Genomic DNA, 23,458 nt, shown 5'->3' with positions numbered 1-23,458 from the left:
GTCTGGGTGCTGGAACACATGCCAACAGGAGCCCTAACCCTAACCCAGAGGGCTTCCTGTCCTCTTCCTCATACCTGCACAGTGATGGAGCTGCTGGCCAAAGAGGATCAGCATTTCTGGATCCTGGAACACCTTTACCTTTCTGGGCTGGATTATCTCTCTCCTCTCCTTAACTGTGGGGATAATATTATCTTCCTAGGCTTTCCTAGCAGGAGAGGGGAATGGGAGAATGCTTTGTAAAGGTTGTGCCCTCGGTGGTAGTGAATGGACTCATTCTCACTAGGGTGTAAATGACTGAGTAGGAGTAATGCTGTACCTACCCCAGGAGGGTGAAAAACTGCTGGATGCATGCCCAGAACTGGGTTTTAGCTCTGGCTCATTCACTTCCTCAAATGTGTGATTGTGGCACTTACCACCCCAGAACTGTTTTCTAATCTGTAAAAAGAAAGGGCCAGATGAGATAGCTCTAAAAGCCTTCCGGCATTTACAGTTGTACAGGAGATTTGCCTTCTAATATAGAGTGCCAAGAACAGCTGCCCTTTCTCAGACATGCACTCTGCCAATCCTGTGTTCTCTCTAACCAGTTCAGGGCCTAAGGAGGTGGCCTTGATTATCTCTGTCTTGCAGGCAAAGGAACTGAAGTTCAGAGTTAAGTAACCTCCCCAGGGTCACACAGCCTGTTGGGTTTTAAGGGGACGGGTAGGGCAGAGAGGTGGCTAAGCCTTAAGGTATGGACAACCACTGTAAATCCTGTGCCAACACCTTCATATTGTTCAAATGTGTTTAAAACTGTTCCAGAGGTGGTGCTAGGGTGGGAGAAGTGTCTCTCAGAAAGAATCAGTTCGTGTCCAAGTGACCCTCCAGGCTGGAGATACAGGCAGGGCCCTATCAAGTGGCCCATTAATTTGCATGGCACCCTCCTCCTGCTGGGAAGGATGAGGTCCAGATTTGACCCTGAGAATCAGGTGTCTCCTCGTCTTCCTCAGCCTCCTCGCTGGCCGTCTCCCATTGTGTCTCAACAGGTGACCAGGTGGGCCTGGGCTCCACGCAGACCTCCTCTGGCTTGGAGGGGTGGAGGGGGCAGCAGCCCAGTGGATAGTGGCCCCTGAGAGCAGAGTGTGCAGGGAGGGGGCAGACCAGGCCCAGAAGTCTGTAAGCGCCAGGCCTTGCCTGAAGGAGCTAAGCCCAGACTGCCCAATGCCACAAAGCATGTGGCTTCTTTGTGGGCACTATACTCCCTCGAGATGTGGGACGTGCCTCTTCACATGCTGCTCCCTTCGGTGCCTGAGAACCGGGGTTAGGGAGCCGAGACCTGCCCACCTCTTGCCCACTTTGAGCCCAGGAGGTAGGAGGTGCTGTTTGGGACCTCTAGGCTCCCACCCCCTGCACTCAGAGCGGCTTCTCTGATTGGTTATCAATCTGGGTCACAGAAGCAAGTGCGTGTAGGAAAAAGACTTCTTCCTTTTAGAAAAACATTTGGGAACTGCCACTCTGAATCCTTCTCCAACCCAAGGTTAGGCCTGTGGTCCGTATAGCCTGGGATTTGACCGCTGATTGAGAACACTGGAGGCCCAGTGTGAGAGCAAGTGCCCCGCGTTCACCTCCCGGCTTCCCTAAACAACCACCACAAGGCAGAGGCCTCTGAGGTGCCCAGGCCTTCCCTGGAGCCCACCTGGGGCCTTCACTTTGCCTTTGGCCCAGGTGCATGCCGGGAAGGGTGCAGAGTTGCCCCCCAGACCTCCTTCCTTTTCCTGGGGTTCCTCCTCTTCTGCCCCGTCCAGTTGTACCACCTGGGGATGGGCCAGTGACTTTATCTTTGGTTCTTAAACTTTGCTACCATTTCTTCCTGAAAGCCCCAGTGACCAAAGAGATGCTGCCCTCTGCTTGCTCTTTTTGGGCACCTCTCCTGTTCCCCAAGAGAAAGGTCATCTCTCCCTACTGAGCCTTAACTAGCACTGCAGAGGGGGGAGCCCCACCCTGGGTCCCAGGCTGCGGGTGCTCCTCACAGCCCCCTGGGGTTGAGAAGGCCCCAGCAGAGTTGGGCAGCCCCCTCCCATGGTCTGGAAGACACTCCTCAGCCAGCTTTGCTTTATGGCCCCTGATCCTTGACCTTGGGCTTGGAGTCCTATTAGAACGGATTCTTTCCCAGTGACATACAGCAATGGCAGTACTGACTCCACATGTCCAAGTGGGTCAAGAATCACAGCCTTTATCTCCCTTGGCTGGGCTTGGTGTCATCTCTGAGATCCAGGTGAGGCTGCCTGCCAGCTTCATGGGATGCTGGAGATATTTATGATTTCTTTCTGGATGGGGAAAAAAGAGGAAAGGTGCTTCAAACAATAATTTCAGATTAACAGCATCAACTTCAGAAATCCACCCAAGAGAAGCAGCTGAATCACTGAACCCTGAAAGATAAAATGTACACAGGGACGAACCCCATTTGGGGTTCTCATTACCCCAAATGGCTACAGAGACTGGATTACTTACTTTTGTTGTGTTGAAATCCCCTTCAAGTCCTGAGGGACATTTGGAAGTCTGGAAACACTCCACTGAGCAAATGGTAACACAGCTGCCTTCATCTAAGCACCCCCCAGCTGAGGGACCCCAATGGGTCCCCAACAGAGGGCCCAGAAGTACTTTATGCTGCAGGATTCTCGCCCTCTGTGCTCATATCATTGTTTTCTGGGGGCTTCTCGCAGCCATGCCAGTCCAAAGGAAAGCCACCCCACAGCCCGTTTGGAACACTCGCCCGCCATAACTTGCTATGACTTACCTGTCCAGAGACAGGTTACACTTGCCTCCAGGCAACCTGTCCAGCAGGTGATGCAGCCATGACAGGGGCTGAGCAGCCTCAGAGGCCCTCAGGGTCCAGGCACCAGGGCTTACGTACCCTTCTCAGGTGCTCTTGCCGACAGTAGGGTTCTAATTCCTTCGCTTGTGAGGTAGCCGGAAAAGCAATAGGAAACTGGGAATCATTCAGGAAAGAATGCAGGCTTTGGAGCAGGTCCTGCTCCTGCCTGTGGGGCCTGGAGCAACTTTATAACCTTTCCAGGTCCCCATTTTCATCATTTGTAATAGAGGAGTCAAAACACCCATTGTGAGGGTTTGTAATACATAACTGTGACACCCAGGAAAGAGCTGGAGCCACCTGGGCAGTGTCGCTCTCATTTACTAACAGCCAGTGGGAACTGAAAAGAAAGAGCCTGCCAAAGGCAATTAGTGTCAACATGCAGGAGAACTCAGGGCCACCATAAATCCAAACCCAGAATCCAGGGCTCAGAAAGCCTAGCAGTTAGTGGGGGTGCGGAAGGGGTTTGCCGTGGGGAGGGGTATTTACCTGACGGGTGAGCTGCCCTCCACGCTTGGGTGCCCCCGTGAGTGGTCAGTACAAGTTGTGCCTGTAAACCTCTGCTTGAGAGGATGGGTGATTTGGTACTTCTTAGATGAGTTTCTCTCAAAAATGGTCCAAATACAAAAGGCTCTACTGGGCAGAGGACTGGCTCTTTGTCACCTGAGCCCGGGAGGGACCTGAGAGCCCGCTGATCTCCCCAGCTGTGCTGCCTGGCATGCCACGACAGGTGTTTTTGGTGGGCTTGCCCAGGAACATCGCCTGAGACCCTCAGATGCCCATCTTTAGCCCCAAGATGGTCTCGAGAGCCGCTGGACGGCACAGCAGCCGCCCCTCCCAGCACGGAGGCTGGGAGAGCTCCTCCCCTCCCTGCACATTCTCCCGGGCAGATAGCAGAGACTAAAGGCCAGGACGATTTCCAAAGGCCAGTGGCAAAGGTCTGGGCTGGGCCTCCCAGTTACTCAGGGCAGGGATTACTGTCCTATTTTATCATGGAGGAAAGCTAGAGCCCACTTGATAGGGAGCAATGTGCCGAGATGGGAGCAGAGCCTCTACTCCTCACCTGGACACCACCGGCAGGCGGGCAGCCTCTCCAGCCATGGGATGCTGCACAGGGGATCCCATTTCACCACCGAAACCTGAGGATGAGCCACCATGACGTGATCTGCCTGCTCACAGGAAGCAAAGGCCTGCCCGCTCCTTTTCCCACAGGAGAGAGAAGGGTAGGTACCCAGCTGATATGCCTTCTGGCTCCAGTTACAGTTGCTGACTCAGAGAACAAGGGGTTGACAGGGCCATGAGACAGCATTGAGTTCATCTCTGCATCTGACCCATGAGGAGCTAAGGCCCAGAGAGGGCTGCTCCCTGCCTAAGGACACACAGCATAGCTCCCAATGCCCAGCCCCACTCCTGGTCCATCAGAAAATATGTGCTCACAGAGCAGGGGACCAGTCGCCTGGCCTCAGTAGCCAGTGGGGCCACCAACAGGGGCTGGCAGCCCCTACTGTAGCCTCCTGTGGCTCCTTTGTGTTCCTTTCAATGGAGAGGCCATGGAGGGTGATGAGTTGGGAGGGTCTCTGGTCTCCTCCAGAGGAGGACACTTTGTTAAAGATTCTGTGTCCTGGGAAAGTCCCTTTTCTCTGAGCTGTCCATTGCACAGTTATAAATTGGGACAATGGATTGTAGGGTCTCATAGGCCACACAGGGACCAAGTAAGATCAGAGGCATGAAAGGGCTTTCTGAAACCACAGGGACTTTATAAGTGGAGAGTATTTCTGAGCTTCTGCATCTTGGGGCTGAAAACGGCGTCTGAGGGTCTCAGGCGATGCTCCTGGGCAAGCCCACCAAAAACACCTGTCGTGGCATGCCAGGCAGCACAGCTGGGGAGATCAGCGGGCTCTCAGGACCCTCCTGGGCTCAGGTGACAAAGAGCCAGTCCTCTGCCCAGTAGAGCCTTTTGTATTTGGACCATTTTTGAGAGAAACTCATCTAAGAAGTACCAAATCACCCATCCTCTCAAGCAGAGGTTTACAGGCACAACTTGTACTGACCACTCACGGGGGCACCCAAGCGTGGAGGGCAGCTCACCCGTCAGGTAAATACCCCTCCCCACGACAAACCCCCTCTGCACCCCCACTAACTGCCGGGCTTTCTGACACATGGCAGGACTAGGCCTAGACAGACAGACACACGTGTGCACATACCACATGCATGTTCTTGCATGCCTGTGCTCTGGCACATGGACATGTGGACTGCCCCCTTCTGCACCCCCTTCCCTTCTGTGGTGCCCTGACCCTCTCGGGGCCACTGCTGCTGCTCTGAGGCCCCTCCTCAAGTGCCAAACCTTCTGCCACAGAAGCCCCCGCCTCATGCCACTGCCAGCTTGGGTTTCTTCTCAGTTGCCCAGCTGCCCTCTGGGAGAGAAGGGCAAAGGGAACACGCCAGCCCCATATAGCAAGGGACACAGCTAACTTTTGGGAGGGGGTCTCTTTTCTTAAAGAAATGAATTTATTTAATTCCTGCTGTTCCCCAACAGAAGTTGAAGACCTTGTGTTTCAGAAAGGAAATGCCACAGTGCCCCCAGCTGGGGCTGGGGCCAGAATGACACGTGGGCAAAGGCGGGGGAGCCCACGCCGGAACCTGCTGTGTGGGGGTAGGAATTCCAGAAGACAGCAGGGTGGGGGCTGCAGCCGGGAGGAACCAGCAGGGAAGGGCCCTCTGGAGCTTCGGGCCAGCTCCTCAGGCCAGCTGGGGTGCTGGTTCGGAGCCAGGTCCCCCCACCCCGCAACCCTCAGCTGCCTCAGTTTGAATCCAGGCTGTCTCTTATTAGCTGTGTAACTTTGGGCAAGCTACTCAACCTCTCAGTGCCTTGGTTTGCACATCTATAAAATGGAGATAATAGTGGTCCCTGTCACATTGGGTTATTGTAGGACTTGGATGAATTTACATAAAAAGTAGTGCATCAGCATAGGTATAGCCTTTCCGAGAGTCTGGCAACATGGTGCGTGCTCCCTGAACGCGAGGCTGCATCTTCTCTTTCTGATCATTATTATGACCTGCATCGCTCCATATGGGCCGGGCCCTTTGCTCTTGTGAAATCGGAAGAGAACGTTTCCTCCCTTCCTTCCCTCCCATGGTGACTCAAGCCAGAGTGTAATGAACTTCAGCATCAAAATGTCTTTCTAATCTTTGTCTTAAGCCCTTTCCACTTTTTCTGGCCTTGGTGGAAATGGAAAGCAGCTGCTTGGGGGCCGCGGCACTTCCTGTGCACAGTGAGGAAGCTCCTGGCGCAGAGCTGCCAGGGTGCGCAGGGACAGATGCCCTGGGCGCACACCTCCCCTGCAGGAGAGCAGCCCCTTTCCCCCTTCCTGGTCCCAAGGTCTTCCCAGGTGGGCCTCCTGCACACCCCCAGCCTCCGAAGGCAGCAGTGACGCCCCCCGAGGGTACACACGGGCATCTTTGCAGCCCCACGTGACAGCTGAATATGCCACCTCCCATTTTTTTAGAATACAAGAGTGGAAGAGACATGGTCCCTGCTCTCAGGGGTTTCACAGCTCACCTGGAAGAGGGATACCCAAAACGTCATCCCATCCGGAGTGGTCAAGGAAGGCTTCCTGGAGGAGGTGGTGTTTAAGGAGTTAGCTTATCGATGAGGTGGGCTGGGAGCCATTTCTAAATGAGATAAGTTTGGCAAAGGCCAAAGGCCTAGAAGAGTGAGGGGCTCAGAGCACGGCAAGTAGCCCTCACTGGTGGGGTTTTTCCTCAGGGTGACAGGGAGCATTAGAGGGTGACATGTCAGATTGGTGGTTCAGAATGAGCAGGAGAATAGCTCATGTTTTGCACAAACTGACTGCATCTGGGAACCAGCACCCACATCAAGAAAGAACATTTTCATCACTTAGAAGCTCTCCTGCTTCTTGCAGTAATTGCTGTCCCCGAGGAACCACTGTGAATGCCAGCACCTTAGAGCTGTTTTGCCCGTGTTGGAACTTCTGAGAAATGGAATCACACAGAGTGTGTTCTTTGGGTGTGACATCCCAAAAACCCAGCATTATCTCTGTGAGATTCATCCACATGCTGCATGTGGCTTGTGCACACATATTACTATGCAGTGCTCCATTTTGTGGCTATTCTGTTTTTCTATCTAATCAGCCATCAGTGGGACTTTGGGTTATTTATATCTTTTGGTGGTTATGACCAATGCTGCTTGAACATTTCTGTACGTGGCTTTTGGTGAATATATTTATTCATTTGTTAAGATTTATATCTGGATATGGTATCGCTGAGTCACAGAGTGGCCTTCTAATCAGCCGTATTAGAAACTGCCAAACGTTTTTTAAGTGGTTATACCACACTTAAGGGTTATATCCATTAACGTTGTATGAGAGTTCCAGGGGCTCCCATTTGATGTTTTATGTAGTGCTTGGTGGTGTTAGTTTTTTAAATTTTAGGCATTCTGGTGGGTGTATGGGAGTATTGCATTGTAGTTTGACTTGCACTTCCTTATATGGCTAAGTTGAGCGTCTCTGCATATGGTTATTGGTCAGTCAGCTATCTTATTTTGTGGAAAGAAGTATTCCAAGAATCCTCTTCTACTTGGTGATAGGCCTCTTTGTTCTCTTAATGGTGTCTTCTGATGAAAAGAAATTCTTAATTTTAATGCAGTCCACTTTATCGAAGTTTTGTTTAATGTTAGTGCTTTTAGTGTCTTGTTTAAGAAATCCTTATCTATTCTGAGGTCATGAAGGTCATGAAGGTAGTTACCTATGTTTTCTTCTAAAAGCTATATTGTTTTATCTTTTACATTTGGATCTACAATACATCTCAAATTGACTTTCATGTGTGGTGTGGGTTAGGGTCCAATATTTTAATTTTACTTTTCCATCGAAATATTCAGTGGCGCCAGCACCATTTATTAAAGAGTCTCTCCTTTCGCCTCTGCACTGCACCTCTGTCTTCTTCTTACACCGGCTGACTGGGTAAGTATGGGTCTCCCCTTAAACCAACAATCCAGTATCTTAATTACTCTACTTTTATAATAGATATCAGTTCTGATAGCAGAAGTCTTCTATACTGCTTTCTGTTTCTTCCAGATGGCCTTGGCTATTCTTAGACCTTTGCATTTTCATATACATTTTAGAATCAACTTGCACACACACACACACACACACACACACACACACCCTTCTGAGATTTTGAATGGGATTGCAGTCACTCTGTAGATCAACTCAGGGAGAAGTAACATCTTTACAATATCCGGTCTCCCAAACAACGAACATAGTATACCTTTTCATTTATTTACATCTTTAATTCCTCTCAATGATGTTTTATGTTTTTCAGTAGATTTATTCCTAGACAATGATGCCTTTGTGAATGGTATATTGAATTTTTATTTTCTGTTTATTACTAGTATATAGGAATATAGTTGATTTTTGTAAACTGTTTTTGTATTTTAGTGACCTTGCTAAATTAATTTAATAATTCTAATAATTCCTCTTTAGATTTTGAACTCTGGGCTACCTCTCGGCGTGGAGAGGGAGAAAGACAGATTGGGCTGGCCAGGCCGGCGGAGCCCCTAGGGCCACGGCCGGGTCCAGAGGAGCCTCAGGCTCTGCCCATGTCCGGCCGTGGTGCAGGCGCTGTCTTCACTTCACATTGGAAGCTGCTGCCCTGGCCAGGGCGCCTATCTCAGCCCACCATGGCCTCATGGGAAGGGAAACTGGGTTCTGATTCTGGCTGTTAATCGACCATCTGTGTGACCTTGGGGACATTGCTGAACCTCTCTGAATCTCATCCTCCTCACTGGCACGGAAGGAAGGGTAGTTCTGTCGCCCATCCACTAAGTGCCTGAGAAACACTGGTGGACTGATTTCACTCACCAGTTAGCCCTTTTCCCCGTGGGGTGTTTCTGGACGTTGCCAATAAGTTCCACAGTCCCGGGGCTGCTGGTAAGAGTGCCAGCCATGGGGGGTTGAACATTGGTGAATAAATATATTCACCAAAGGCCATGTACAAAAACGATGCCAACTACTAGTGTATTCTGAGAAGCTTCAGTGCTTCTCAGTCAGTCCTTTGGGGATCGGGGTTTCTACAGTGAAGACACCATGTGAGGCTGCCCCTCTCCAAGAAGGAACTCAAGTTACTCTTCAATAAAAGACTTGGCAGAAGTTCCTGAATAATCTTGCCTTCTCTGTGATCCCTGACATAGAAGAGGATGGAATTTAATTATTCTGTCCTGTCCACGAGCCTTATGGCTGGGCCTGGCGGGCAGCCACAGCGCTCCCCAACCAGCAGGCTCCCCGGCCCCCGCTGGGGTTCATTGCTCTGGTATGTGTTGGGGAGCATAGAGGAGGCACAGGGCAGGGCCCCTAACTCTTGCTCTCTTTCCCCTTCCTTTTGGGTATGTGGCTTAGAGAAATCCAATCTGTCTGCAATTACCTGGACAAGTGGCTCTTTAGCATTAACTGGACAGGGGGCTTCCCAGGCACAAGGCCTCTCTGCTACCCATGGGGCTGGGCTCTGAGCACCAGAGGGCACGTTAGAGCTGCAGGCTGAACCAGAGATACCTGGAGTGGAGAAATCTAGAATTATCATGCCCTGGTTGCCCTAGGGGCCTGGAGGCCTGTGAAGCCTCTGGAAATCCAGCCTCAGCTGGCTTGCTTCCCCCGCCCCCCAGCCATCTCCAATCCTCATGGCTAATTGCATTCCTACCTGTTGCAGAAGCTTAAGTAGGGGCCCGAGCGAGATCTGTTTGGGCAGGTTGCCAGTGCGAGGTCAGGCAGAATTTCACAAAGGTGAGGAGTTGGGGGCCAGGAGGAAACTCTGGCACCTATTCCAGCGGTTCCTGTTGGGTTGGAGTATTATCACCATGGATCTGCTTCCTCCCCTATAGGTAGGAGGGACAACAGGGTCCCTCATGGGCTGATGCAAGAATTTCAAGTGCCAGTACACGCAGAGCCCTAGTGCTCAGCCGGAGTGGGGCAGGTGTGTGGTGAATGCCAGCAATATTATGTTAGACCTTGAGTAGTTTGGAGATTAAGAGCAGAGTATGTGCTTCGGGTCTGTTTCTGGCTGGGGGATTTTCAACAAATTTGCCTGATCTCACTGTGCCTCACTGTTCTCATCTGCAAAGTGGGTATAACAATCGAGTGCCTGACTCAGGGTTGCTAAGTGGCTTACGTCAGAAGACTGGGTGTAAAGAGCTTAGGCCAAGGTCATCCCCAGAGCTAGCGCTCAGCGACTGTTTTACAAGCAGTCGTCAAGGTTCAGGTCCACCTCCTCAGGAAACCCTCTTGATCTCCCCTAGAAGGGGTCGGCCCCACCCTGCCGGGGAGGGGCACACAGACCAGCCCTGCCCCTCAACAGGGTCGCTTACGTGTCCAGAGGCCCTTGAGGGTGAGGCCACTTATCCCTGGATCGTTGTCACAGAAAAGGTGTGTCTGTAGAGGGAACAAAGTACTAAGTAGGGTTGCTAAAATTTTGTGTTTTTATTTGCTAAATCTGACAGCACTATCTTTAAAAGCAGCCGGAGCTGAATCATGGAACCCTCCTAAGAGTTCGGGAGATGCTGTCCTGGTTGATGAGTCTGGTTAGGACCTATTTGTGGGTAGGGTCTTGTATCAGTCAGGTTCCTGAGAGAAACAGAGTGAATAAGATGTATGTGTCTCTATCTCTGTATGTGTATATCTACTTAGCTATCTCTGTAGATACAAATTAAGGAGTCAGCTTATGCAGTTGTTGGTCCTGGCAAGTCTGAAATCTTTTGGGCAGGCCAGCTGGCCGGAAACTCGGGCAGGATTTGCTGATGCAGCCATGAGGCAGAATTCCTACTTCTCTAGGAAACCTGTTTTTGCTCTTAATGTCTTCAACTGATTAGATGAGATCTACCCACATTATTTGGAGTAATCTCCTTTACTTAAAGTCAATGGGTTGTAGATGTTAACCACATCTACAAAATGCCTTCACAGCAACATCAGACCAGTTTAACTGAACAACAGCACCAGAGCCCAGCTAGGTTGACATATAAAGTGAAACTTCACAGGTCTCCAGCCTCCCATCAACCAGTCAGCCTCAAGACTGCTAATTCTTAGGGGCCGTGGGTGTCGAGGGGACTGGTTCCTCTCACCTCAGGCCAGAAATGTGAGCTTCAGGGCCATTCCCCTCACACACTTTGTGGTTGTGTTCACATTGATCTCTTCTGAGACCGGTCACATTTCTCGGGGTGGGGGCGTGGGGTTAGGGAGAGAGTATCAGGCCCATTTTATTGATAAACTGAGACTTGATGTTCAATGACTTTGCAAAGATTTTGGCTTTGCAGTGGATTGTTAGTTTCTTCTTCACCTTCAGGACCCGTGCAAGTATCTCCTTATAATTCAGGAAACCCCTAGTGACCCGAGGATGGGCCCACAGCCTGTGGTCAATGGTTGGGCCCTAGACTGAGGGAGCAGGCCTGGGGTAGCTCATCTGCCATGAGGCCATGAACTTGGCTAGCTCCTTTTCCTCTCTCGGCCTTGGTTTCCCTGCCTCTGAATGATTTTCAAGGTCATCGTCTGCTCTGTTCAGAAGTGTTAGAACTGTGAACCAGTGACCCTCCGGGGGTGCCTATTTCATTCAATCTGTGGACATTAAGACCCTACTGTGTGCCTGCTGTTGTGTGGAACCAGAGGTGGGTTCATGCAGAGGGGAGCAGAGGCCACCAGCCCCCCATGAGCAGGGAGCTGCCCTCAGCATGGTGGTGGCCCTGAGGGGCAGGGTCGCCACACCAGGAGCTGAGAGCTGGGGAAGATTAAAAAGCCAGGGACCCAGGAGCTGGGAGCCACTGTCAGAAGCTGGGACAAAGGAACCAGGGTAGGCAGATACCACTCCCCCTCAGTTTTCCCACCCCACGCAGTAATCCTATGAGATGGGGATGGTTGACCCCATTTTTAGATCCAGAAACTGAGCCAAAAGAAAAAAACATCCACCAGAAATTTTAGAAAAACAATGGCAAAACACCCGCAATCCTACCACCAACTATTTCTATTTTTCCACATTCCATTCCTTGACTACTCACCTTTTATGTAATTATAAACAGAATACAGATATAATTTCGTGTATTCTTGATATAGCATCATGAGCATGCTTCATGTTTTTGCCCAGTTAAAAATTTAATTATATTATGTATATTAAATATGTTTTTAAAAAGGCTAATAGTCCCTTAAGGCTTACAGTGAGGAAGAGCAGTCCCCTGTACCCGTCTTTACTCCCAATTTTCGTTCCCTTTAGCCAAGTACTTTTTTTGGTGGAGGGGAGCTTACTTATCTTTATAGTGCTAATTAATATTTATACATTGCTATTTCTTATGGGTTTTAATCTTAGAAATTTTCTGTTCACTTCCTCCTGTGCAAGGTTCTGGTGGTTTTGTTCACCTCTGATCCCTCTTCCATGTCATCTCCTCCTCCCCAGCTCCCAAAGACTTGTATCACAATTTGGGTGTGATCAACAGACAATGAACAGAGTATTATAACAAAGCAAATGCTGATTCAGGTAGTATACCAAGGCACTTCTCTTTGATTTAGACATTTCTGTTTTTTGAGAATTAATCAGTAATTTTTCCTTACTTAGTTTTCCATGCCATGTTATAAAGGTATATCACATGGGACGTCATTAATTCACTCCAGATTTTCCAAAAGAAGTTTAATGCTCTCTTCCTCACATTCACACACATCAGGGGCTCTCTCCTTTCTAGAATCACCTTTCTCCTGACCTAGTGTAGTTGGGTTTTGCTCTAGCCTAATGTGCACTGTCATTGTGTGACATTCCTTCATTTCCCTTCCTGGGACATTCCTTTGTCTCTCTCCCATGTTGAACTTGTCTTTGTTTCCCTGTTTTGGGTCCTTTCTCTAGTTTTCTCCTTTGTTTTGACAGAGCACATCCTTCAACATCTTCCTGAGGAGGGGGTGCCTGGAGTATAAATATTTGAGGCCATGCATGTCTGCAAATGCCTTTATTCTCCCCTCAAACCTTGAGGGATAGTTGAGCTGGGTACAGAATCTTAGCCAGAAAATCTGCTTCCCTCAGAACAATGCCTCTGTCTTGAAGACTGGAGAGAGGCTGTGGTCTGTGGGGAAAGCTCAGGTGGTGTGTCCTGGCAGGAGGCAGTTGGCCTGGCCTGGATGAGGGCATGGCGGTGAGAATGGAAAGCGAAGGGGCCAGTGCAGGCAGGCCTAGCTGAGCTAAGACAAGGACACTTTCCTGAGAGCAGTGAGAGCTGTTCAGTGTTTCTGACAGAGAGTGAACCGAACAAAGTCTCACTAGTGGAAGAGGTATTCATTGACCTCTAGGCCTCAGTGGGGAAAAAGAGAGTCACTAAAAGAAGGTGTGGCCCAAGGCTAACCTCTTGGGAGGAGCAGGCTAACCCTGTGTATAGTAAGATAGAAAGGTGCCAGATGCATTCGTGCTGGTCCAGTTCGTTTCTTGCTCCATTGAAGAAACTGAGGCCACTCAGGACCTCCTTGTCCCTGTGGTTCCCTGTGAACATTCATGACCAACCTACCTGACCTGCCCTGCCCCTGTCCCCACAGAATCTGACTCCATTGACCTCCTTGGAAGTTTCTTCTCCCAACAGGGCCTAAGAGTCTTGCTAGGGTGAAAGGTCTCACTAGGATTTTAGGGATCTCCTCCACCTGGGCCATGTTGGGTTGGCCTTCTGGTGACATCCACCCTGCGTATGTCCCCTCCCTGCAGACCTATCTCCAAGACCTCTCACAGAGGGAGCTGGGTCTCTGGGGACATGGCCACCTGTGTGCCCTGGTTCTCCCTATTGGGGTCGCATGGCCCAAGGTTCACAGTGGACTCACTCTGCCTCTTTAGATTCCTCTGCAGTAGCCAACTCCTACCCTATGGATGAAGCCCCCCTGAGGGGCCAGGCCTTGGGAATCAGCCTCATTCAGATGGCGGGTCCTGAATTCTGGGTGCAGAGCCATCACCGGCTGCAGTGCTGGCCAAAGGCAAATGGCAGGTGGATTGGCAGCAACCATCTTGCTGTAGGTGCACAGAGCCCAGCAGGGAGAGCCCAAGGGTGAGGGTACAGGTGGCAAGAGCAAAAAGTCCAGGACTCTGAGGCCCTTGGAGCTGATCCAGTGTAAACTCCTGTTACAAATGGGAAAGCTGAGGTGCGGAGAGGTGAAATGAGGGCCTCTCACTCCACAGAGTGTTAGTGGCCTCTATACAGAGCTCTCTTTCCACTGACCACACCAAGGAGTTAGTCTCAGTCTCTCTCTCTTGCTCACCCACACACACACATACACACACACACCAGTTTGTCTGGCACATCCGCATTTCTTATACACACATATTGGCAAAGATTTTCTGACAGAGGTTTCCGCATCTGTGTCCTAGGCACTAGGACATGGGCAGGCTGGGTGCCTGTGGGCCTTAGTGGTTGGCAGAGGGGACTGGGGACTCGGGAACCTGCAGAATCCCAGGAAGGCAGAGTCCTCATCTTAGCGGGCGCACACCGGGGCCCAGCGCTGGGCAGGCGGGGCCTCCTGCCATCACGGAGCCAGTCAGTCCCATCAGCGCCATTTCCACGTTTCCAACGCTCCGTGAATAATTAGAGAAAGTTAAACAAACATAATTTAATTGCCTGTCGATGACAGAATTCCAGGGGAACCAGAAAAGCCTCCTGGTCTCAGAGCGCCTGCCAGGGCAGGTGGCACAGGGAGGCCAGGCTGACGGACTCGCCCCTGCCGGTTGGCCCGGCCTCCTGGGCCTCTCTGCAGCTTGGGAGCTGGACCCCCTGTGCCCACCAACAGCCAGGCAGCTCCTCACTTGCCAAACAGGGTGCCCAGTGCCAGAGAAAACTGGGCCTGGGTCCAGCACACATTCCAGAAATAGGTTCCTGCGAGAGGCCGAGGAGCTCCCCCCCCCCCGCCCCCCGCTGACCTTCCCCCCTGCAGGGAGTCCTGTTTGTTGCCTCAGACCTGGAAACACTCCGTTCAAGGTCTGTAAACACTGCTAAAATGTTCCCTGGGTGCGGCTGGGGCTCCGGTTTACAACTTGCCCACATCCACCCTCTCCTCACTTTTCCCGCTGCCCCCAGGGTGGGGTGTGCCCTCCCGGGGTTGGTGTGGGCGAGGAGGATGGAGTGGAGGCTCAAGCAGCCTGTTCCCTACAAGACATGGCTGCTCGGGAGTTTATGGGCCTTTGCCCTGAGGGCAGACACCCTCATTCTCACTGCCCTGCCGCCTACCCTCTAAGGGTCAGTATAGTCACCAAGGGGCTCCTGGGCAGCCCCCATGCCTCCAGCTGGGCCAGGGTACGGTTGTGTGGTGGCGGGGCGGTTGGATGGGGTGGAGGGTGGGAGGAGGGGCGAACGGGACCCTCTTTGTTTTGATCTCTGTCTTTCCCATTAAAGGCTTCTTTCAAAGGCCCAGGAATCCTGAAATACTGGGCTGCCTGGATTTAAGAAGGAGGCACCAAAGCCCCCTTGGACTCCTTCCCTGTAGTTTGGTCTTGTTGACTGGGGGCCTTTGGGGACCCATCTATTTCACCAGGGGGGCTCCCCCAATGTCAGCGCCTGTGGGCCTTTCTCCTCGGGCGAGTCCTTGTGCCCAGGGAGGACTCCTCCTGTCCCCCACCTGGGGCTGTCCCAGCCTGAGCAGGGAGCCTGAGGGGCTGGCTCCCTCTGTTTTGAAGAGGCTGGGCTTCAGCCCCTGACTCTGTTCCATTTGCTGGCAGCACCCTCCTGCAGAGGGGTCCCCTCTGCCCACTTTGCTCTGTGGTTTAAACATTTTCCTTTCTTTACCATCCCTTTCCTGGGAGAAACTAGAGGGAACTGAGTGTCTTTAATCCTCGCTCCCCAACCCACCCACCGCCATTCAACCAAAAACTACAGCCTCTCTCCCTCTGGTCTTTGTGAAGTTCTGCCCCAACCCAGTCAGACAATGGTGTACATTCTTCCAGTTGTTTTAAAGTTTCAATGTTTATACCTCAGTCTTTAATCTAGTTTATGTATTGAGATTTCTGACAAGGTTTATTGGGGGAGGGGGAAGTTCTTTTCCTAAAAAATGCCTATAAACCACTGGCTGGGCCCAGCCCAGGGGAACATAAGGCCTTATAAACCCAGGTAGGGCTGGCGAGCAGGAAGCAGTGGATGTCAGCCCCCCCGGCCCCCAGACTGAGCGCCCCGGGAAGGACACAGCCTGAACCACATATTCCCACGGCCCAGAGATCCCCTGACCCCCACGCACACCTCCCACAGAGCAGCCACTATTTTAGAACAGGCATTTGCCTTCAGTGACAATGACGGGGATCTTTCCAAGGGCAGGCTGGTGTGGGGCCTCTGGACCCTGCTGGTGGGCGTGCAGCCCTGGCTGCGGCCAAGGGGCCCCCACATGCCACGTGGGACCTAGTGAGCTCCCCAGTGCCTCTCGTGGGTCTGTGTCTGCTGAACCAGAATGGGTTCCTGTAGAGTTACACTTGGAACTGAGTGAAGAATTCTGGAAGTCCCCTGACTTCCCGAGCAATAAGAGCAATAAAGGCTCTTGTAACGGCTTTAAACCACCTATTTCCTCATTAAAGAGCTCTGGTTCTCTGGGGCAGACAGACATAAACAGACAATTACAGCCCAGGGAGATGTGTGCCTGGGGGTTAACCATTACTGGTCTCCTAATTGGCCTTCCGGCTTCCAGGCCCTCCTACTCCTACCACTGTAAACTTTGCTGCCAGAGTGAGCGTTTACAAATGCAAATCTGACCTTGACTTTCACCCACTCCAGCAGCTGCTGCCCACTGGCCTCAGGAGTTCTTCCTGGGGGGTCTCCGTGTTAGGGCTCCCTCTCCAGCAGACGTGGCCCCAGGGGTACTATGATTTGGCCAGGCTGCTGGCAGACCACCCCCCCCCCCCGTCGCCACTTTTTTCCTGCTAGAAGAGGTTTAATAATTGATAAAAATGTACAAAAATATTTGAGTCAGAAATGTTTTAGAATGTTTACCACAAAGTCAATACTTCTCCAGGAGCTGGGAAGATAAGATTTCCTCAGTGAAAAAACACAAAAGAAAGATCGGATTTAAAATTAAAAAAAGACAACTGTTAAAGAAAATGTTTAAGTCAACATTGATTTTGTTTTAGGTAAAGGTATTGCAACTGTTACTTAAAATTTGGTGGCACTTTCTTTAGTAGGTCCTTAAGGCAATATATTTAAACTAATTTACAATCGATTTGATGTTAACACTTAAAACATCACCTCAAAATAATGCCCTCACAATAGCCTTTTAAAAATGTTTCAGCTATTTCATAAAAAATAATGGTGGCTTTATTCTAGCAGTGCTCATTAGCACCACTATAGTTAAGGGTCTACCAGGTTTCCATTAAGAACACCTATTTCTGGGTTCACCATAAATGATCGGATTAGCTCCAACTAGTTGGGTAGTGCACAAAAAAGCAGTTTTATCAGTTGCTGGTTCCCCTCCGGGCCTCAGCACTTGTTCCTCCCTTTGCAGAATCTGGCCTCTCCCTACTGCCTCACCTGGCCAATCACTGCATATCCCTCAGGCCTCACTTTAGATGCCACTGCCTCCAGGGGGACCTCCCTGACCACCTACCCTGCCCCCACTCCAGACTGGCTTTGGCATGCCCCATGCTGCTCTCTTGCATGTTCTGTTCTTAGAGCTCCAGCACGGATCTTACCAGCTGTGCCTTTGAGACTATAGTTCTCAAAGTCAGGGAGCACATTTCATTTACTATCCATTCATCAACTGTCAGATATTTTGAGTCCCTACCTTTTTGTGTCAGGTGCTGAGATTCATTGGCAAACAAAACAAAGACCCCTGCCCTCATGAAGCTTACAGGCTGACACGGCATCCAGGCACTGGCTCAGTGCTGGCTCAGACACTTCGCTGAATAAACGCTTAAGAAAATGCCCTGAAGGATGGGTAGGAGTTTTTCAGGCAAGCCGGTCAAAGATTTCCCTGCCTGCTTATCCAGGGGCTGTACGGAGGCCGGGCTGCTCTCTCCCTTACCCGCCACCCTCACTCGGGATCCTCTTCTCTTTCAGAATGCATGAACTGTACCCGGCTCAGTGACATGAGTGAGCGACTGATCACGCTGGAGGCCAAGGTCAGACGGACTGGGAAGCCTGGGCTTGGAGAGCTGGTGGGGGGCGGGGAGCATCAGTCACCTGCAGACTGTGGCTGGGCAAACGCCAGCCTCAGGGAGCCCGGCAGGCCTGTGCAGCCTGGTCCCAGTGAGTGGGTGCTGCTGGGGCCTAGGTGGCTCTTGGTGGCCTTCTCTAGGCTGGGCCAGCCTCCTGGGGTGGGAGAAGAGTGGGAAGAACAAGAAATCTGAAGGTCCCAGGTCAGGCCATAGGCTGGTCTGGGTACAGGCGTTGGGGGCTGGGAGACTGGATGCCCAGAAGTTGACCCCTCAGTGGAAAGAGGTACTGTCCCCAACTTTGGCTCCTCCTCTTGCTGTCTGGTATGGCGCTGGGCACAGGGGAGCCAGCACTAGGCAGCCCTCAGCCTGACTACATCAGAGGGAGGAGCAGGTCACTCCAGAGGCAGAAGGACTTAATAAAGGATAATTATTTATCTGGGAAAGGCCCCAGATGGCACTGGGTGAAGAGAGAGGAAGTAAGCCAGGGAAGGGAAGGACACGCGAGGTGCAGGCGTGTTGCTGGGCAGGTTACCCATGAGCGTCCCTCTGGGAGATGGTGCGGAGCATATGCTGCAGAATGGGCCCTCAAGGGGTCAGGGTGCTCTCCCCCTCACTGGGCGAGGCGTTTGCTGGGTGGCCTGCACCCACTCTGGCCTGCCCCCAGGTTTGCTCCTATGGCCAGAGAAAGCCCTTGGCAGGTACAGGCAGGCAGAAGGCAAAGGAGTGGGGGTCCACGGACTATGCCCCGGCTGGGCTGTTCTCCCAGAAGTCTGAGAGCAGGCGCTGGCGACTGATTAGAGGTGCTAGGCCTAGAGGAGGACAGATGCGTTGGGGCAGCAAAACTGGTGGCCTGGCCCCAGTGCAGAGCCGGCATTGGGAGGCTGGAGTTACCTGAGCCTGAGGCCAAGCTCCCAGCTGGGGCAGGTGGTTTAGCTCAGGAGAGGGTGTCCGACTAGTGAATGGTATGATAATGGCCGGCTGCCAGGGAGGCCAGAGTGAGGACAGAGCACTGAGGTGGCTGAGGGACCCCATAGGCAAGAGCCCTGAGAGTAGGCCCAGGAGCGCCTGACAGGCAGGTGCCCCCTGCGTGCCCGCGCGCGCGCAAACACACACAAATGGACACCACAGATACACATAGACACACACACACACATAGACACACATGCAGACACACAAACATATATGAACACACACATAGACATGACACACACAGAGACACACAGAGACGCACATGCATATACACACAGCCCTTGCCAACCCTCATAGCCTTTGGCCTTGTCCCCTGCCTCGAAAGCTTGACCATGAGGGCACCTGCCCAGTCAGACGGGCGCTGCAGGTGACTCGGAGTCAGACATACGTGGGATCACCGCCCACCAACTAAGTGACTAATCCATTCGTCATGCGTGGAATGGATTAAAGTACCAGCCTCACAGGGCTACAGCAGGTTTCATGAGATTTGGGGGTAGGACCCAGCTTGGGAAATGATCGGTTGCTGGACAGCTGTGAGGGTCCGTGTTATCATCTACTCCACGTCTCTGTTCCCACCTTACACATGAAGACACAGGTGCGTGGGAGGCATTCCGTACAGAGCACATGACTTGAAAGCCCTGGGGCATGAACGGCCTCCTTTGCACTCGACCCCTTCCGCAGGAGGGAGCTTCCTCCAATAGTCCCAGCTTCTGGTCACAGGCCTGGGGTAGCGACCCTGTGCTCTCTTGGGTGTCAGTGGCTTTTTGGGGCTGGGGGTGGGAGGCTTCAGGGAGCAGATGCTGCTATGTGGGCCAAGGTGGGGATGGGACAGCCCTAGCGTGGTCAGGGTGCTGGGCTGAACTTCTGGCACCCAAGATTTTAGAAAAGGCAGGGTCGTTGGGCCAGCTGCCTGACGGACATTTTCCAGGCACCTGCAGCCTCTGTGTGGTTTGGCAGAGCATCGGCCCACAGCCTGCCTTGGCCCCAACCCAGAGCCTCAGGGTGTTAAAAGTCACAGCTCTGGGGGAGGACTGGCACACTGTCCCCACCCACCTGGCCCTCATTCATGCCCTCCTGCCATGAGCAATTCTTTCCCACATCTTCCCTGTGCTGACACCTCCCTCCTACTCTGCCCCAGCAACATAGCCTCAGGAGGCAGGCTGGTGGCCAGGCTTGCTCTCTGGCCCTGAGCATGAGGATCATGACCTCTCTGCAGACTTCGGGGGGTGGGGGAGGAACAGCGGGATGTGTTAGAGGAGCCAGGGCTAAGGTTCCTGTCCTAACAACAGCTCTGCCTTGGCATGTCCCTTCTTAGCTCTGGGCCTCATTCTGCTGCCCAGTGAAATACAAGTTGAAGGGGTCACTCCCCTGCTCCTCCCTGGGTCGTTCTGAGACAGGTGTACAGGCGGAAGCTCTGGTGGCTCTCGGGTGGGGCGATGGGGTGGGTAGCTTGGGTCTGGGGAGTGCTGAGAGGTGGCTGCACAACCTTCTTTGCGGGAGCCCAGTTCAGCAGCCCTCCTCCTTCTGGATCCCCAGGTAGGTTCTGGAAGCCTCCTGCCTCAGCTCCTGTGCCTTGTGCCGGTCACTTTCTAGATACCCACCTGCCTGCCTCATGCTTAAGGGCCTCCTAGAGAGAGGGGGCCACTAGGAGTTTTGTTGGCCTGGGTCAGAAGGTTTTGAGAGGTACGGCCTGGATAAAGAAGGAGACACAATTTGGGCATGTTTTCAGGACAGCCCGGTAGCCCCAGAGGGTGTACCAAGGTCAGGTGAGCCTACAAGGGTCAGACAACATCAAGCTGGGGTCAGCCAGGCCAGAGGCTGGGGTCTGGAGGCTGATGGCAGAGCTAGGCAGCCAGACCCCAGATAGGAGTCAAATCAAGCAGCTGACGTCAGAGAGCAGCAACCCAGACGCTTGAAAGCTGAGTCGTCCGTTCCCTCAGACAAAAAGCCTGTTTCGGTGTGTCAGGAGGGATGCCTTCAGGTATAAGTAACAGAAATCTAACTAATGGCAGTGTATTCCTTAAGGATACTTACTGTTTGTTCAACAAAAAGTGCAGGAGTAGGTGGTTCTGGGATTGGTTTGGTGACTCGAGAACCCATGATCCTCAGAGCCTCCCCCTTCCCCTCTTCAGTCATTTACCTTTTGTCCTCATGGTCCATGACTCATGGTTACAAAGCGGCTACTGCAGCTCAAGGCTTCACATCCTAATATCATGTTCAAAAGCAGTAGGTACCCCTCGACAAACTCATTATATCTCATTGGCCAGCTCGAGGCTATAGCCCCACCTCCTGGTTGCAAGGAAGCTGGGAAAATGAGTACCTGGGCAATCATGGTTCTTTCTCTGGGGGCACCGTACGGGTTCTGGAGCAAGGGAAGAAGCGGTGGTACGGTCCAGACAACCATCAGGGTCAGCTCCATCTTTGCTGACTGTGGGTGCTGGGTTGCCAGAAGACCCAGACCTGGCGGCTGGTTTGGGATTCTCGCCACCCTGTTTTCCTAGGACAGCTGGAATGGCCGTTGGGGGACAGAGGCAGAAGGCCAGCAGGAAAAAGCTTTCTGCCTTCCTTCCTCTCCTCCCCCTCAGTTTACACTCTGACTTCATGGACCGCAAGGAGTGGGAGGGAGCCCAAGGGGACTTCCCTGCATGAGGGTCATAGAAGCCTTGGAGTTCTGCTGGTGTCTGGTGCCAGTCAGCCAGACCACAATGACGTCATTAGGGCCGCTGCCCTGGAAGGCCGTGGTCTGGTTTTCTTGGGCCGAGTCCCCACACCCATTGCTGTCTGCCTTGGGAGCTCATGCCCCGCATGGGTGGGGTCAGTTTCTGCAGGAGGTTGGCCACAGCCAGGCCAGGAGGGTTTGGACTCCAGCCAGGTCTGATGCTGACTTGGCTGTGATCGCTCCTCTACCCGGGTCTGTGGGCTGCATGGGCCTCGTGTCTGTGTGGGAAGTATCCTAGGAAGAAGTGAGCCAGGCCTTTTGTGTGGGGTGAGGTCCCCTCAGGGAGCCCAGGTCAGGTACCCCCAGCTTTGACCCCTGCATCTACTCCTTGTTAAATATGTCCTGGCCACTCCTTGTTAAATATGTCCATGTGGAGGTCCCCCCCCACAAGACATTGCAACTGAACCCGCCCCCAGTACGGTCACCTTCACCTCCAGCCTTGCCCACTCCATTGCCCTTGTTTGACTCGTGGCGACCCCACTGTCCCCAGAGCCAGGCCAAAATTGGGAGAGCCATTCTCACCTGCATCCACCCCTTCCCCCAGGCCCCAGGTCCTGCCTGTGCTCCTCGCCCCCACCCTCATGCCTGCTGTCCTGGGACCCCCCTCGCCTGCCACGGACAGCCAGCTCTTCCCCGTCCCCAGCTCTGCTGCTGCCTCATGTGAATGTCTAGCCAGCTTCCCAGTGAAAACTCTGCGGTTGAGGCAGGTATCGTAACCCTCGCCTCCTTGTAGGGTTTCTGGGGTCAGAAGACCAGGTTCTGCCCCAAAAGTGCTGTGTGACCTGAGCCAGCTGGTCCCCTTCTTCTTGCCTCTGTGAAGGTCCACTGAGGCCAAGGCTGTGGCCAAGCTTGGAGAGGCGGACAAGGCACCACATGGGGCCCTGGCCCTGCTGTCTGCTCGCTGAGTAACCTTGGACAAGTCACGTGTGGTCTCTGAACCTTTATTTCCACCTTGCCTGTGATGTGGCCACAGTGACCCTTCCAGTCTCATGGGTTCCTGTGAGGATCAGAGAGAGGAGGGCCTCAGAAAGTCGCTAGAGACTCACAGGGCAGGAGCCCAGCCACCTAACACAGATGGAAACCCTGAGACACTTGGCTCCCTAGTATCTTCAGAGACTCTGTCACCTAGGCCCAGGGACACTGCAAAACTAGTGGCAGTGAGAATGCTTACAAGGACCCTTCGCCACACACCTGGGAAAACAGCCCAGCCCAGGCCTAAGCGCTGTAAAGGTAGCTTGTTATCATCCCTATTTTGCTGATGGGAAAACTGAGGCTCACAGAGGTCGTGATGCTTGCACAGGCTGACACAGCGGACACGTGGTAGAGCCAGGATTCAGACCAGCCTGCATGGCCACAGGGCCTGAGCTTCCCCTATCAGGTGGCACTTCACCGGTGTGCCTGGGTCTCGGGACAAGGAGCAGGAGAGTGCCCACTCCAGGTGGTCCTGTCTACCATAGGCCCGTAGGCCCGGCTGGTGGCATTGCCCCTCCCACCCTGGCCGGCCTTTGGCACAAAGCGAGTGTCCAGGGGCAGGCCGGAGGGCCCGCTCTGCCCAGAGGGTGAGGCAGACTGTAGGGAGGAGGGGCTGGCCCTGTGTCTCAGGATGTTCCTTGGGAGAGGAGGACGGGGCTGACAGAGGGCCTTGCAGGAGCAGGGGCTGGAGGGCGGGAGTCTTGAATCAAGAAGGGCCCTGGGGGTCATTCAGGGTGGGAACAGAGCAGAGTGGAGGAGCCAAAGGCGAGGCCCAGGGGCCCAGAGCAGGGCAAAGTGGGCACCTGTGTGAGATG

At 52.8% G+C, this 23,458-nt stretch overlaps 1 protein-coding gene across 1 annotated transcript in view; it reads left to right on the top strand.

Annotated features, from left to right (window-relative positions):
• The window catches only part of COL26A1 (collagen type XXVI alpha 1 chain), a 177,248-nt gene that overhangs the window by 137,218 nt on the left and 16,572 nt on the right, over window positions 1-23,458 (top strand). The window contains exon 4 of the mRNA XM_054589277.1: window positions 17,886-17,947. Within this exon, the coding sequence (XP_054445252.1) occupies window positions 17,886-17,947 (62 nt within the window). The remainder of the gene's footprint in view (window positions 1-17,885; window positions 17,948-23,458) is intronic.

Source organism: Pteronotus mesoamericanus, unplaced genomic scaffold (assembly GCF_021234165.1).
Source record: "Pteronotus mesoamericanus isolate MK-2021 breed Mesoamerican mustached bat unplaced genomic scaffold, CSHL_Meso_final scaffold_167, whole genome shotgun sequence".
Lineage (NCBI taxonomy): Eukaryota > Metazoa > Chordata > Mammalia > Chiroptera > Mormoopidae > Pteronotus > Pteronotus mesoamericanus.
This window is presented reverse-complemented; position numbering and strand designations above follow the sequence as displayed.